At 39.6% G+C, this 16,597-nt stretch overlaps 1 protein-coding gene and 1 long non-coding RNA gene across 4 annotated transcripts in view; one reads left to right on the top strand and one right to left on the bottom strand.

Moving 5' to 3' along the window:
• The window catches only part of rock1 (Rho-associated, coiled-coil containing protein kinase 1), a 43,070-nt gene that overhangs the window by 24,695 nt on the left and 1,778 nt on the right, over window positions 1-16,597 (top strand). The window contains exons 10-33 of one of the 3 annotated variants that reach the window (XM_086084823.1): window positions 251-410; window positions 507-582; window positions 661-749; window positions 1,994-2,042; window positions 2,151-2,286; window positions 2,394-2,485; window positions 2,862-3,108; window positions 3,200-3,306; window positions 4,095-4,245; window positions 4,612-4,772; window positions 4,855-5,039; window positions 5,434-5,503; window positions 5,579-5,682; window positions 5,769-5,934; window positions 6,008-6,101; window positions 7,120-7,208; window positions 7,713-7,904; window positions 7,986-8,151; window positions 11,455-11,525; window positions 11,604-11,692; window positions 11,791-11,869; window positions 13,173-13,431; window positions 13,506-13,713; window positions 16,030-16,100. In XM_086084823.1, coding sequence (XP_085940949.1) covers window positions 251-410; window positions 507-582; window positions 661-749; window positions 1,994-2,042; window positions 2,151-2,286; window positions 2,394-2,485; window positions 2,862-3,108; window positions 3,200-3,306; window positions 4,095-4,245; window positions 4,612-4,772; window positions 4,855-5,039; window positions 5,434-5,503; window positions 5,579-5,682; window positions 5,769-5,934; window positions 6,008-6,101; window positions 7,120-7,208; window positions 7,713-7,904; window positions 7,986-8,151; window positions 11,455-11,525; window positions 11,604-11,692; window positions 11,791-11,869; window positions 13,173-13,431; window positions 13,506-13,713; window positions 16,030-16,081 — 3,092 coding nt within the window. In that variant the 3' untranslated portion in view covers window positions 16,082-16,100. Of the gene's footprint in view, window positions 1-250; window positions 411-506; window positions 583-660; window positions 750-1,993; window positions 2,043-2,150; window positions 2,287-2,393; window positions 2,486-2,861; window positions 3,109-3,199; window positions 3,307-4,094; window positions 4,246-4,611; window positions 4,773-4,854; window positions 5,040-5,433; window positions 5,504-5,578; window positions 5,683-5,768; window positions 5,935-6,007; window positions 6,102-7,119; window positions 7,209-7,712; window positions 7,905-7,985; window positions 8,152-11,454; window positions 11,526-11,603; window positions 11,693-11,790; window positions 11,870-13,172; window positions 13,432-13,505; window positions 13,714-16,029 lie in introns of all 3 variants that reach the window. The other 2 variants (XM_086084816.1, XM_086084832.1) reach the window with 2 other exon arrangements.
• Window positions 13,419-16,597, bottom strand: part of LOC147181261 (uncharacterized) — a 19,263-nt gene continuing 16,084 nt past the window's right edge. The window contains exon 3 of the long non-coding RNA XR_015095974.1: window positions 13,419-13,688. This is a non-coding gene — a long non-coding RNA (uncharacterized LOC147181261). The remainder of the gene's footprint in view (window positions 13,689-16,597) is intronic.

Below are 16,597 nucleotides of genomic sequence, written 5' to 3'. Positions count from 1 at the left end.
CATAAATAAATACATAACGTAACAGGATGGTTTGTTTGGCGTGTCCCTTGTTTAGAAGGTGTATGTTCTGTTTACGTACTGAGTACAATAAGTTCCCCCCCAAAAAGTCCCTTAAATTTTTTGTCGCAGGTGGGAACTTTGTTACCTCTCTGTACCGTACCAAATGTACCCTGTACATAGTACGTTAGCCCTGCGAGCTTATTTTAGGCAAATGGCAGAAGAAAGAGTCATGCACTTTCTGCCTCTTTAGCGGCTGCCCCAGTGGTGCCCGAGCTGAGCAGTGACGTCGACACCAGTAATTTTGATGACATAGAAGAGGACCGTGGCGAAGAAGAGACTTTTCCAATACCAAAGGCCTTCGTGGGCAACCAGCTGCCCTTCGTGGGCTTCACTTACTACAGCAATCAGCAGTAAGTCCCCCAGAGGCTCCCTACTTTACATGAGTTTCAAATGTTGTTCATCAGAACAAGCATTAACTTGTATTAATTGTGTGATGTGTTTTGCAGTCCTTTGCGCAGCTCCACTTGTGCCTCAAAGACAAGTGACAAACGTAGCAGCTCCACAAAGGAGGACAAAAGTCATGTGAGTTGGACATCTATGCTTATGAACTGCTTATGTACTTTAAGTAGAACATTCGATGATGCTTATTTATCCCTTTAGTTGGAAAACCTGCAGAAAAGAGTGTACCAGCTGGAGGAGCAACTCCACAGTGAGATTCAGCTGAAGGATGAGTTGGAGCAGAAGTGCAGGTGCATTTGAATGTTTGGTTACACATCTACTGTTGTACCTTGACTTTACAGAACCCTACTTAAGTTACTTTTTCCCCCCCATTTAATTTTTTTAATTTATTAGTTTATTTAATAGGGACAACACAATCAGACAGAGACACTAAGCAAAGCTTACAGCTGATGTTGAGCATAAAGAGTTTAGCAAATGCTAATTTACAACCCCGTGCTTTTAATAATAATATATATATCCATATACCAGTGTGAATAATACTGGAGGCAATGTGTGTGAAGTGCCTTGCCCAAGGATACAACGACACATGACTTGGGGATAGCGGGGATCGAACAGCCGACCTTCTGGTTACTGAACCACCGTCTCTACACCCTGAGCCACGGCCACCACTTTACACCACCGCCACTTTTACACAATCTAAAACACATAAAAACAAAGTCACCCCTTAAAAATGATAAATTCAATTGTAATAATAACGAATAACAAAATAAATCACATTGTGAGCCAAAATATGAGTTGCTCGGATGAAGTGAAAATAAAAATGAGCCACATTTACAGATGCACTTTGATTAAACGGGACAAAGTCAAACAAAAATCCAATATGAAGACACTTGCAAGGAGCATAGAACAGACACTCAAACTAACCGCGTGGTAAACGGCCAACCCGACTGACTTCTAACCTGGCAAGAGCCAGATTGATCATGTGAAGTCTCCACAGTATCATTCTGGGACTGCTTCAATGTGAAAATTGAATTGTGAATATGGGTACACCTGTATTAGTTGTTTGTTGAGTTGTAAGCTGCACCACACAAAGGGCACCAAGAGATAAATGGGTATAAAGTCCTTTAAAAGCTACTTGTGTATAGCTGAAATCAAATCAGTTGGACATCATAGTATGTCTATCATACTATATAATTACACCTGTGTCCAATTAGTAGTATGATGGAAAACTTTGTTTTTATCAATGATCGTGGTGAGAATAAGCAGTAAAGAAAATTGATAAATTTCTGTTAAAAACGTCCTTGTTTTTCTAATTTCATGTTTTTGTTTTCAAAATGGAAGATTTTTCTTCATGTTTATGGAGCATTCATGTGTTAACTTTTTTGTTTTTGTTTATGCCATGATAACGCTGATAATCATGATCATTATGAGATTTTTTTTTACACCGGTATTGCCAGCGATTTCATAAAAAATTTAATAAAATACCACCTTTCTGATGATGATTTGATGATGACTTCTGTTCTCTCTCCACCAGGACCTCAAACATCAAGATTGAAAAAATCATGAAAGAACTGGATGAGGAGGTTAAATCCTGTTATTTTGTCTCATCAGCATGTTATTAAAACAAACAAAACCATCAACTTTATTGCATTTGTCGTGCCTGCCATAACCGTGCTTTTTGTCTTTTGCAGGGACACTTGAGGAAGAGCGTGGAGACAAGCATGTCCCTGTTGGAGAAGGATAAGATCATGCTGCAGCACAGATTTACAGAGTACCAAAGAAAAGCCGACCAGGAGGCAGAGAAGCGACGTAATTTGGAGAATGAGGGTGAGGCCCACCAAAAAAAAAGAAAGAAAGAAAAGTGCTGTTGTGAAGCTGTGATGTCTTTGGGAAGGAAGATTTTGGGATTTCACGTTGTATCATGTTCCCCGTAGTGTCAACTCAGAAGGAGCAACTTGAAAACATGAGGAAGATCAGCCAGAACTCGCAGGCCTCCAACGACAAGATTGCCCAGCTTCAGAGTCAGGTAACATGCCGTGATTGTGCTGCACCATTCAGTGGAATTGGCGTCTTAAATGACAATCAACGTTCCAGTAGACTCTCAAAACATAATCTCTACACAATGTTGTTTATGTTTTGTGGAGTTAGGAAACTTATTTTTTTCTCCAATTCTGCCTCATTTCTTGTACCTTTGCGGAATTTCCCCATAACAAAATCCAGTCTAACGAGACATTAACTGTAATATACCAGTAGTATTAAATATAAAAAATTAATAGCTTCCTCGCATCTGCCGTTGTGTAACAAAATGCACTTCCCACTTGCAGAAATAAAGCAAATGTGTGTGCTCAAACGCTTAAAAAAAAAAAAGCACTAATAAATGTAATTGTTCCCTCCGGTCCTAGCTGGAGGAGGCCAACGACCTCCTGCGCGCCGAGTCGGACACGGCGGTGAGGCTGCGGAAGAATCACACAGAGGTGGCCAAGTCAATGAGCCAGCTGGAAAGCTTGAACCGCGAGCTGCAGGAGCGGAGCCGTGCAGCCGACGGCGAGAAGGCCCATCTGGAGAAGGAACTCCTGCTACTCCAGAGCACCTTGGACTCGGAGAGGAGGAACTATAGCCAAGATTCGGAGGAGATCCGTGAGCTGCAGGGTAACCCGCTGAAGACGCCAATTCTGATTGCAAACATACTTCCTTGTTGTAAATGTTCTTAATATTTTGTTTTATTTTGCTTCTCTCGTAGCGAGAATGATGGGGTTGCAGGAGGACAACAAAAACTTGAAGCTCAGCGTCTCCAAAGTGGAGACCGAACGCAAACAGGTCCAGGAGAGATGCAATAACTTGGAGAAGGTACACTAGCACAATATGCACTGCACTTTTGATTTTTTTAAGTAGTAAACAAGCTATTTAGGATTAATGTCTAGAACAAATATATACAGTGGAACCTCGGGTTTGAATATAATTTGTTCTTGTGAAGTGTTCATAGTACGATTTGGTCAACCTCCGAAATTTTTTCCCGATCCCCCCCCCCCCCCCCCGTAGGAAATTATGTAAATGAATTTAATCTGTTCCCAATATCCAATTACAGTAACTTACTATTTTAATTCCTATTTATATAAAACGTACATCCTGTACAGTATTTAACCAATAAAAAAAAATCATTTTTTTTTTGCAGTGTGATATATCAGTGGATGAAAAATGTGCAAGCAAATGTATGGAGCATGTTGTTAATTCCTCATTATTGCTATGTTAATACATGCTTTAGTTCAGTGTTGAGTTCGTTTAACTACATCGTACATATTGTTAGACTGCTTAGGGGTCCTTGCGTGCGCTGTTTTAGGTCAGGCACATTGTTGAACAACTAAAGTGGGGTCCTCGTGCCAGTATACACAAGACGGAAGTAGTCACTGTTAATGCATTTACAGTCATGTAGAAAATGATGTCAAGTGAACGGAAGAAGTGTTGAACCTTTGTAAAGTGTAGCTTTTAATAAAGCCTCGTGCAGCTCTGTCTGGACACTCTTTGGCTTTGAGGGTTGTATGGATGTGATAATCCCTCGACAAGAGGGCCACCGTTAATTTTGTATTTCCGTCCTGAAGTTCTTTGAGTTGATCGTTGTGTCTACCCAACCCACACAGGATAAGAACAACCTGGAGATAGACCTGAACTACAAACTGAAGACACTGCAGCAGCGACTGGAGCAGGAGCAGACGGAACACCGGGTGACACGTGCACAACTGACTGACAAATATGAGTCCATCGAGGAGGCAAAATCGGCCACTATGAATGGTATGTCGCAGTGTCATACCGTGCGTTCTGATTTTTAACATCTTAACCAGTGTGTGCTTACTGCTCTAATATTGTGTGTAGATGAGATGACCAATAACAATTGTTTTGGTAATTGTTTTGGGGTTGCAAACTCTCATTGTAATTTTTGTTGTGGTGAATTACTTGTAAGATACGTTATACAAACACCCAAAACAACCAGTTTCTCCTCAAATAATGTCCATCAACAGTAGGAGCTTTAGATTGCTTCATTCCGATTATCAGGTCTTTGCTAAATTCGATTTTTGGTATGTTGTATACTACTCTTTAGGGGGTGTACTGTGCTATCTCTATTTGCATTTGTAATACATAAATGTGCTTCTACCCCAGCTGTTCAGGTGAAGATGTCAGAGGAGAATGGTGCTCGGATGCGAGCGGAGAGCCGCGTGGTGGAGGTGGAGAAGCAGTGCTCCATGCTGGAGTTTGACCTCAAGCAGTCGGTGCAGAAGATGGAGCAGCTAATGAAGCAGAAGGAAAGGCTGGAGGACGATGTGAGTGAAAGTTTTTTAGACAGACCCAATTTTAATGAGTTGCTACATCCTTTTAAAAAATTCACCCGCCTTCCTTTTTCAGGTGAAGAATCTAAGGATACAGGCGGAACAGGAGTCCAGTAAGCGAGTGCTGGCTCAGAATGAGCTGAAGAGCCGGCTACACGAGGTAGATCGGCTCCGGTGTTCGGAGAAGCAGCTCAAGCAGGAGATCAACGCGGCGCTGGAGAGTAAACGCTCTCTGGAGTTTCAACTTGCGCAGCTGACAAAGTGAGTCCTCCTGAAATCAGACGGTAGAATAAAATTATTGTTGGACATATGATTTGGTCCAGGAGGCGGGGTACACCCACCGTCCTGCCACAATGGACTGTGTTGTAGTTTATTCGTCATTTTCTCTTTGCGCTCCCCTGGCCGTAATACTCTTTGCAAGTCAAGCTGCTATTCCCAAATAAGTGCTATTATTTCGGCTTATAGCGCAACTGCGCCAAAGCTGATCTGCGACAGTGTTCACTGGGATTAGACTTTAATCTGAATGCCGTTACTTCATTGCTAATCCCTTGGCTGCATGTGATGACAGCCATATTTTTCTAATGGAGCTCACAAAGTGGCCGCAATGCGGGAAAAACGGTATACAAAAAAATGCTTTGGTTGATGTGTTTACCAGGCAATACAGAGGCAATGAAGGACAGATGAGGGAACTTCAGGACCAGCTCGAGGCCGAACAGTATTTTTCTGTGAGTATCAGTGGAAACATAGATTAGGGGTGAGGGGCACCTCCGACTAATCTAATGTCTGCCCTTTCCCTGCAGACGCTTTACAAAACTCAGGTCAAAGAGCTCAAAGAGGAAATAGAAGAAAGGAACCGGCAGGTACAAGAAGCTCATAAAAAGGTGCAGGAGCTGTCCAGTGAAAGGTAAGCGTGCGTCATGCATCGCCACAGCCTGCCGTCACATGTAAAACCCTAATAATGAGCTTTAATTGCTTCTCTCCCACACAAAGGGAGTCCCTGTCTGCCCAGCTGGATCTGACAGTGACAAAGGCGGAGTCGGAGCAGCTGGCGCGGGCGCTGCAAGAGGAGCAGTACTTTGAGCTCAGCCAAGAAAGCAAAAAGACCGTCACCAGACACAAGCAGGAGCTCGTCGAAAAGGAGGCCACTATTGCACGAGTAAGCAAAAGTCAAGATTATTTGACCTTGTATTTTGCAGGGTATTTTAAGATCACATTTTTTTTGTATGCAGCTTGAGGAGTCCTATAAAACTCTGACCAAAGATGTGGAGATTCTCGCCAAAGAGAAGACAGAGTTGAGCGAGAAGTTTAGCACTCAGGAGGAAGGTACTTGTATTTCATTTTCAAAATGCATACAAAATGTCATTGAACATCTAAAATGTCTTAGAGGAGACATATTAATATATTTCGTCCGCAATTTAAAATATACCCCGGGTGTGTGTATGATAAAATCTGACATTCTTTGGTTAAAATACACAAAGTGTAGTGAATTCTAGCATACTTAGCATTCACTTGTAACTTACTGTTTGAAATCATGCCATTTTCGGCTGTGGTTCTGTCCCAATTTAGCCACTCCCCTTAGCGATTAGCAACAAATCTCGTGACTTTTTGTGGTGTTTTTGGACACTTTTAGATGCTCAGACTCCCTCTAGTGCAGCAGATACTCACTTTCACCGCATCCAGACTGCTAATGATTGGCTTGTTGTACTGGCTAATTTAACCATATGCATAAGATTGACTTGGTTGTTGTAATTTCCTACTTGATGGCTGAAGCAGGCATAAAGACCCAACTAACTATATACAAGCAATTTAAAAGACAATTTTGTATAAAATCTTCATATTTTGTCCCCTTTAAATGATCTTTTTTCAAACATAATCCTTAAAAATGATACAAAATCTTTCAATCTGGTTAAAACAACACATTTTTGCCCAGCCATTGATGAGGTGATTTTAAGTAGTTTAATGCCTTTTTTATTTATTTAAATAAAATATCAAAAATATGAAGCGATGCTAATTCAACTTTTAGTGGCATCCGTGTGTAGTGATTGTGGCTTACATTTGAGCAATGTGGACTCTGAAAATGTGTACCTTGGTTTCAAAGTCACGTTTGGGTGCACATTTGATATGGTAAGGAAAGAAAATGTGAAACATAAAAGTGCTTATCTTTTGTGGAAACTTGAACAGATTTTATAACTGATTTAAAAGGAAACCGCATACTGCGAGCAATAAAGGAAAGTTCAACAGCGACAACTTGAACAGCGTGAATTAATTATCTTATAATGAACAAAAAAACATACCATGTAATTCCAAATACATATACATGCACGGCCTTCTATCCTTTCAGAGTATGCTGCTCAGAAGGAGGAGATTACAAATTCAATCAAGGCCAACTATGAGAAGGTCCTCAACACAGAGCGTACTCTCAAGACCCAGGTAAGCATGCATCGTTTTTTTTTATTATTATTATTTTTTTTAAAGAGGGGTAAGCACATACTTTTTTAACATATTAACTGTTTTTTTCATTTGAGAGCCCCCCCCACACATGATGTTTCATTTATATTATGGTGAGACATGTTTTACCCGTACAAACACTGAATCTAACCATTTGCTCCTCCATTTATAATTCAGTAAATTCATGTTGATCCTAAATCCATGTTTTTGCCAAATTCGGTGTTGGACACACAAAGATTTGCGATAATAAATATTGAGCAGGTTTAACATTTCCAATTTTTGGGTTGAACTGTTTTCCAAGCAGATCAGAAAGAAAAAAACAAAATCACTCTTTAGACACAAATTGCTCAGGATAATTTAATAAACATCTCAGATTTGGGCCTTTGATCAGGAGGGCATGGAAATTGCCTAAATTATGTCCTATTCTCAATGTGTGTGTGTCATTTGGACATTCCCAACCTGTTTATCGGCATCATAATCCATCAGGCGGTGAACAAGCTTGCAGAAATCATGAACCGCAAGGACATGAAGCTGGACCAGAAGAAGAAGGGCAGCACGGCTGACCTACGTAAGAAGGAGAAAGAAAACCGCAAGCTGCAGCTGGAGCTCAACCAGGAAAAGGAGAAGTTCAACCACATGGCCATCAAATATCAGAAAGAGCTGAGTGAGATGCAGGCAGTGAGTTCATAATTTGTTTGTATTCTTTTCTTCAAGACGGGAAATTATATTATTAAGGTGCGCTGTCACTCTACCCCGCAGCAACTGGCGGAGGAGTGCACGTACCGCAACGAGCTCCAGATGCAGCTGGACAGCAAGGAGAGCGACATTGAGCAGCTGCGTGAGAAGCTCAACGACCTGCAGCAGCGCATGGACAACTCCAGCATTACCAGCTTGCTGACGGACGAGACGGACAGCAACATCGCGGGTAAGTACGAAGACGTACTAAATAATTTTGACAGTGGATTTTTGAATTTTGACCTAAAATTTCAAAGCAGGAGACCAAAACACAATCGGCAATCCTAAAAAACAAAGAAAAATGATACGAGATCAGTCACGACGAGTGTTTTGCTTTTTCTTTGGATTTTTGATTACATTACCCTTTGACAAGTTAATCAGTCGTCGGCGAACAAACTAAAACAGGAACTTAGTGGAGAAAGCGGTACTCTTCAAAGGTTAGCTTCACTTTATTGATTGTTGATTTTGCAAATGGTTAATGAAAATTTACCATGTTAGATGTGCTAAAATATTGCTTTTAAAACAGTTCGGTGCTATTTACAATTTGATGAACAAAAAAATTAACTTAGTTTCAACAATAAATATGGTGGACTAGTGGCTAATTTGTGTGCCTTGCAGTTCTGAAGTTTAGGGTTTAGATCTATTTCTTGGCATTTTCTCCCCGTGCTTATGTGGGTTTTCTCAGGGCACTCTGGGTTCCTCCCGCATGCCCAAAACGCCCATGATAGGTTAAATGAGAATGCTAAATTGGCCATAAGCATGAATTTAAGTGTGAATGGTCATTTATTGTGACCAGTGGTGACAAGTTTGGGACAGGCTACACCTCACCTGCCATCCCAAATGCAAATGGTAGATAACGATGTTACTGAGCAGCCATACACAAGTTGACTTGTCCCAGACCAAAAAGGCCAAAGCAAAAGCAAAAATTAATTCTTTAGATGCTCATTGAGCTCAAGACTCAAGCTTTACTGAAATCACGTGTGAAGTTCCTCTGTATTCGACTGTGTATTAGTCATGTTGTGTGTACAGATATCTCTGTGTATTGAGCAGTGGGCTTTGATTGGATAATAATAAATGATCGTTTCTGTACGTACTACTTTCCAGTGTGGCATTTTTTCCACCAGCGTAATGAACGACGACAGTCTCCGTATCAGTTTTCCTTGAAATGATGCCTGTGGTTAAATCCCTCTCTCTCCATTTCCCCTTCACGTCTAGTCCTCGCTCTTCCTCTCTTTGTAACTTCTATTCCTTTCCCTCTGTGAGTAACCGAGCAGACGAGCTCCCCCTTTTGCCTGGCCTGTACGTGCTGCAGCTGCTGTTCTGTTGTGGTGTTCTTTCGTTGGTTTCCTTTTTAGTGCTCTTTAGACATCTGTGAATTAAACCCTGATAAGAGTGAGGACAACATGTTTATGGTTAGGAAAAAATAAGTGTGATGGTTCCTGTAAGTGATGCTCACCCTGATTTTTAAATCCAGCACCCTGGGTGATGAGGCTTGTTTATTTTATTGTATTTGTTGGCTTTGTTTTTAATCAAACATGCTGTGTTCTTCAAGTATATAACACTTGGGTTTTCGTCGGCATGCTCAAACAGAAATGCTGCTTGGACTGGAAGTGCTCCCTCACACACAATACACCTTAGGCTGGATTTATAGTGCAGGTCTATGTGCCAAATTCGCATTTAATGGCATCGGAATCTGATTATTTTTTAAACTATTTTCATGTACTGTACCTTTCAAATGACACATACAAACATGTAAACCAACCCACATGCACAAAGGCCTGTTGCACGTGAACATTTCTACAAGCACAGTGACCACATGGAAAGTAAACAATACTGCGTAAATGTTAACTGTTGCATAGCATTAGTTGGCCTGGATTGAACCTCTTTCCTCCATTGATTTAAATTAAGGCAACATACCACATTTCTCCAATGGCCAGCAGCTGCAGATATTTTCCTTATTTATTGAAGAATGTACCTTATAATGCTGCCTAATTAGACCAGATTTGTCTTTGGTCGTAGTTTCTATTTTCAGAATTATTATTTTTTTAGTTAGGCCAGATGCTGGTTGATCACTGATCGAAGTATTCCAAAATTATTTACCTGATAGATGCGATCTGTGCGTTTAACTCATTAGCCCCCAAAACGTATAAATGCGTTCTATTTTAAATATTACCATGCTCCCAAAGACGTATTATACGCTTTTTTAAATGTTATTTGATGGCATCGCAATAGAAATTTGTGTGTGTGTGGGGGGGGGGGGGGGGGGGGTCGTTGGTTTATTGTCCACAATCGTTCAGCCCTACTAGAGCATACAGAAGGCTTGGACGCAGCCTCTAAACCAGGGGTAGGCACACTGTCCTCAAGGGCCGGAGTCCTGCAGGTTTTGGATGTTTCCCTTGTCCAACACAGCTGATATATGATCAGCTCATCAGCAAGCTCTGCATAAGGTTTTTTTTTTCTTCTTTTTTTCTTTTTTTTTCTGCATAAGCTTGGTAACCTGTTGATTGGAATCAGCTGCGTTGCAGCAGGGAAACCTCCAAAACCTGCTGGACGCTGGCCCTTGAGGGACAGAGTTTGCCCACCACTGCTCTAAACTGAAGAGAATGGTAATGGCAATAGTAGTTTACAAAGCAGGTGGCAGCAGGGTATCAGAGATCAACCAGGGCCATGTTGCAACAAAGCTGTTTTGAGAAAGAGATTTGTGAATAATGATGAAACGTAGCTATTTTCTAATGCTAATTGCTGCAAAACGGAAACAGATAGAAATATATATTTTTTCTGATGAAAGAAAAGAGACTCTAATCTTTCATTTGGTATTCCATGTTTTTACAGCAATAGAAAACAATATTCTGTGGGCCTTGGAAAATCAGTCAAAATCCAGTAAAACAGCTGGGAGCTAAAGGGGGTTGCTTCAGTGAAAATGGCTGCGAGTGAATGAATTCATCTGAATTCACATTGACAGATGATTAAGAATGGCATTTTTTGTCCATTCGTAGGAGGCCTGATTCTGAACTGAGCTAATTAGATCTTTTTTTTTATTCTTTACCCCACCATGATGCATCTCCCAATTGAGCAAAACATCAGAATTGTCACTTAAACCAGGCCGTGTAAATCCAGCCTTAGTCCTGTTGGTTTCTTCTTCCCCTTTAGTTTGTGCCGTTTAAGCTGCATGCACTTACACTTATTTAAGTTTTCGATTCACAGCCTGAGCCATCAAGCCAGTCAAGGGGAATTGTGTACTAATGATAACAAAACTAGCCATGTAGCTTTTGTAATGTGACATGCTGTATTTCTTAATGTGTCTATTATCTTCTCTTGCATGGAGTATCTTAACTTCTCTCTTGTTACCTCCTAAAGTGGTGAAAAGCTGGCACTTAATAAACCTTTTAGTTTTTTTCCACCCAACTTAAGTTTTGCATGGCCCTCTTCAACGTTGCCTCTTAATTGGCACGTTTGGTGTGTTAACGTTCTCCCATCTACACTCCTTTGACAGAATCCAGACTGGAGGGTTGGCTGTCTATTCCTAACCGCACGAATATCAAGCGATATGGATGGAAGAAGCAGGTATTTGTACTTGTGCAGCCTCCAAGGGCTTGTTCCCATTTTGCTCCATTTCATTGCCCTTGCAATGTTGTGTCACAGTATGTTGTGGTGAGCAGCAAGAAGATTTTGTTCTACAATGACGAGCAAGATAAAGAGCAGTCGAACCCCTCTATGGTACTAGATATCGAGTGAGTAACCTTGAGAGTAACCGGATACAAACATACATAAAATGTTTATAGTCGTCAGGAATTTTGATTTATTTTATTTTTTTGCCGTCTCCCTGCAGCAAACTGTTTCATGTGAGACCAGTGACACAAGGAGACGTGTACCGAGCTGAGACTGAAGAGATTCCAAGAATATTCCAGGTAAGAGGAGCCCTTTCCTTGAGTTTTTGTGTTCCCTTTTTTTTCCAGCATCACAGATGTTTTTTTAATCAATGTAAGTGTTTTTGTCAATTAAATTTTAATTTTTTTTGATACTATACTTTATTGAATAATTTTTATATTATTTAGTTGTTATATTTTCAAATATTGTATTTTAATATCTAATTATTTTTATTATCTTTTAATATTATATATTTTTTGTGTTAGTAGTTTATTATTATTAACACAAGGGTGGACTTAAATATTATTGTATTTATTAATTTTATTTTATTATTTATCATTATTTTATTTTAATTTAAAATAATACAGTACACCAACAATAGCGTGTTCATCAAATATGTAAATATTTATTTATATATAAAATAAAATATATATAAAGATTGCAAAGATTGCGTTCCCTCGCAAAAACGTTTGCGTTCCCTCGCAATGATTGAGAGAACGCAAAAGTTTTTATTTTTTTTGCGGGGGGACGCAATTTAAAAAAACTTTTTTTAAACGAGTTGATGTACTTCCGGGTCATCTTTGGTGTGACCAAAAGCGACGAGGGTTGAGCGTATATAGCAGTGGGAAAGCTCAGCTGATTTTTATTTCGAAATGGGTTTAAAATACAAATCTATAAAATCTGTACTTGATATAAAGCACAGCTTCCAAATAACCGCAAGAACTGGTCCTCCTCCATAACTCTTTCCGGAACCTTGGGGACTCGAATCTACTATGGTGCCGCCACTTTTCACCCGCGCATTCGAGGCAACAGGATCTAAGTACATCAAGGCGTAAATAAATAAATAAATAATAAGGTGTTCACTCGCAAAAAAACAAAACAACTTTTGCGTTATCTCGCAGTATTTTTTTCTCTCCCTACCATGTCACCTTAGGGGCTCCGTATATTAGTGTTATTCGTTTAGTTCACTTTATTTTTATTGAATGGATAAATTATTTTTAACATGTGAAAATAACATAACAAATGATATACTTATGTTATGGATTTTGGCTTTTGGGTATTGTATGCAAATTAGCAGCAGTTTGGCACATAATGAACAATTCTTTAGAAAGTCAGGCTTCAAGCTTGTTTATTTTCACTCCCAGTACAAATTGTCAAAATAAACAGAAAACCAAGAGAGTAAGTACTACAAGTCGTAATTCAAGGCAGACACCACTGTGCACTTATTCATTGATAAGATAAAAAAAATATTTGATCATGTATTTTATTGTGTTTATTTATTTGATGATGTATTATCTTCGTATTAATGAGGATCCTGTTAACATGACCATGATCCACTTACAGATCCTGTACGCCAACGAGGGCGAGTGCAGGAAAGAGGCCGACATGGAGACGGTCCCTCAGGGCGACAAGAACTGCCTGCCTCACAAAGGCCACGAGTTCATCCCCACCCTGTACCACTTCCCCTCCAACTGCGAGGCGTGCTCCAAGCCGCTGTGGCACGTCTTCAAGCCGCCGCCGGCACTCGAGTGCCGCCGATGCCACGTCAAGTGCCACAAGGACCACCTGGACAAGAAGGAAGACGTCATCGCCCCTTGTAAAGGTAAAGTCGTGGCTGTCCCGCACACGTTTGCTGGGTGTTTCCATGGTAAACTAAATCCATTTTGGGTCCGGCAGTAAACTACGACGTTACCTCGGCCCGGGACATGCTCCTGCTGGCTTTGACCCAAGATGAGCAGAAGAAGTGGATCGGCCATCTTGGAAAGAAGATTCCTAAAACCCCACCGACCACGTTTTCGAGAGCCTCACCTCGCTCCATGTCCACTCGACCTGGGCCCAACCAGTCCTTCCGCAAAAACCCTAAAAGCAATACGATGAAACTGAGGTAATTGTTGAACAGTTCTGTCAAGATTAATCCTCTCAACCCCTTTATTCGTTGTTTCCTCATATTTGTCCCAGGCAAGTTAGTTAAAAAAAAAAAAAGTTGTAAAAAGAAAACTTCAAAATATCACGTTTTAGCTACTATGTCTTGTTAAATCCTTTCAAACCCGACACAAATGGTTCATGTATTTCAATAATAATACCACTATTGAACAAAATGTGTCAAACTAAGATATCGTTGCTGCTATGTGAAAAAAAAATATATATTTTTTTAAAGGTTTTGGGGATGTCTGCGTCCAGTTTCACCCCAAAAACATAAAAATGAAGTAAAAAAAAAAAAAAGGACATTAAATGTTTTTTCACATAGCAGCCAGCCAGCGACGATATACTACTGTATATATAATGCATCTCCAAATATATTGACCAGGAGTGCTTCTTTAGGGACGCCATACTTTCACGTAGGTATTGGCCGAGCAAAAATATTGTGGTATCACTGTATTATAAATAAAAATAAATAAGTATTGGGTAAATAGAAGCAGCATATTTTTTTTGCATAATGTATTTAAATTTTAAACAAATTATAGAATATATGGTACAGTAGAAATATGAACCATGTTAAGTTTAAATAAATAAATGTTCTTCTTCTTGTTTAAATTTTTCTAGTAAGTCAGTGTTCCATCACTGGTGAGCTATTTTTAGAACAGACCCATTGGGCTACTCATGTTGTTCTTGGGGCTAACTAGAACCCGCAGTGTGTGTTTAAGTACCATTCAAATTAATCAACAGAGCAAGTCAAACAAGTAATCGGCCCATGTCAACTTTCTTGTTATATTCCACGGTATACGTCACCTTTAAAGATGCCCCACATACTTTAACTGCCGTAACACATACTGGTGTCTGTGGCATTTTATAATACAATAATACTAAACAATATTATGATTTTTCACGCACAGATAATTGTTTTCGTGTCAATGTTGAAAGCATTTTTTGCACATTCCTGTTAAATTCGACCATTAATCTCAGCTTTACAGATACCACACCTACTGTGTTACCGCAACAAACGGTGTTGGTCATAGGAAGGATATTATAGCCCTCTTGTGGCACCATGTTTTATTTTCGATTTGAGGAATTACGATATTTGCTGGTCTCTTTGCCACATTGTGTAACGTCGCAATTTAAAAAAAAATATATATATACAAATTACTGGCTTCCATCAATCAATCAATCATTTATTTCATTCATTTGTAGAAGAAAAAAGGCAATATAAAGCAATATTCAAATTCAAAGTAAAAGAAATGAAGGGGGACAGAACTTCTCATGATCAACACAAAAAAGACAAAAAAAGACAAAATGAATGACACCGAGCAATCAAGAAGCTTTCAGTGTAACAATACTACAAAATAATTCAAAAATGGTTCAACTGCGTATCTTTGTGCTATATATATTTTTGCAATAATTGTGCTTTTATACATTTTTTAAAAATACAAATAGATTGAGAAGATTTTGTTTTACAATCAAGATTGTTCCACAGTCTGACACCTTGAGTTGAAATACTTCTTTCTTTTTGTTTTGTTCTATACTTAAGTTTGGATAAAATGTCTGTTCATCTTAATTTGTACTCTCTTTCCGTTTTTATAAATTTGGTTTGTATATTGACTGGTAAAATTTCATGATGGGCTATATGCAATATTTTAAGGCGGTTAAACTCCATCAATTCATAACATTTTAAAGTTTTTAGCTGTATAAATAATGGATTAGTGTGGTCTCTGTATCCACAACCGCAAACAACACGAATAGCACGTTTCTGTAAAAGAAAGTGGATTCAGTGGAGGTTTTGCTTGCACCACCCCCACACTTCCATTTAAGCCTTATATTACAATTTTTTCTCAGTGATACTTTTAATTATTTATTTATTTTTACATCACAAACAACTCTTTAAGTATTCACACTTAGGGTACTTACGTACGCAATTGGCTATATAAATCTAGGCTCTTATTAATACGTCATCAAAATAAATCATTGTAGCTCGAGGAAAAGTTTGTAAATTATTCTTTGGCACGTGTTCCAAGGACATTCAGAAAAGTGGAACGTCTCACATTTTAACTACTGTGCAGAGCATGCGCTAGATTTAGCTAAATCTTTTCGAACCTGATGCAGACTTTTCATGTTTTATTGCCATCTATCCATTGAATGTGTGATGAGCTTGTTGTGCACTGCTGTGCCAACCCCCCCCCCCCCCCCCCCCCCACGATGGGCTGTGATGAAGTGCTAGAGTCAAGTCACATGACCTGCTTGCTGTCTGTGTCCCCCTGTGTTGTAGCCGAGCGCAGTCCAGCCTCTACGCGGCAGACACAACATCCAGCACTTGTTGACAGGAGATGCTTCGCAAAAGTGTGGATGTGGTTTTGTTTTTTTTAAAGACTATTTATTATTGTTATTATTTCTATCATTATTATTATTAACTGGGTGTTTCCAACACGAGACACTTGGTGGTGCTCGCTTTGTTGGTCGATTGGTTGCCACCTTCAGCTCACATGCTCGATTCTTCTGCTGTTGACGCCGATGCTGGATTTACACCGCATTTCCAAATGTCCAATCCTGATTTAATACCTATATCAGATTATTTTTTCTATTTTCCATGTACATTTCAAGTGATATAATATAACGACAGCAACAGTTGGCAAGAGTATGTGCATCATTTTTATGTTGGGAAAATGGACGTTGAGGACCTGTGTTCCTTAGACAAATGCGAAATGTTAATGGGCAAACCGGCTTTGAATTCAAATGTGCCCAGTTAGCCCACTGTGGCCTTAGATTTTGGAATGAATTCCAGTCCATCAATTGTCTGTAATCAGAAAATTTGAATCATGCGGTGTAAAACCAGCTGC

Source organism: Leptonotus elevatus, chromosome 1 (genome assembly GCF_054856555.1).
Source record: "Leptonotus elevatus isolate MCC_2025b chromosome 1, RoL_Lele_1.0, whole genome shotgun sequence".
NCBI lineage: Eukaryota > Metazoa > Chordata > Actinopteri > Syngnathiformes > Syngnathidae > Leptonotus > Leptonotus elevatus.
Note: the sequence above shows the minus strand (reverse complement) of the source record. Positions and strands in the feature narration are given on the sequence as shown.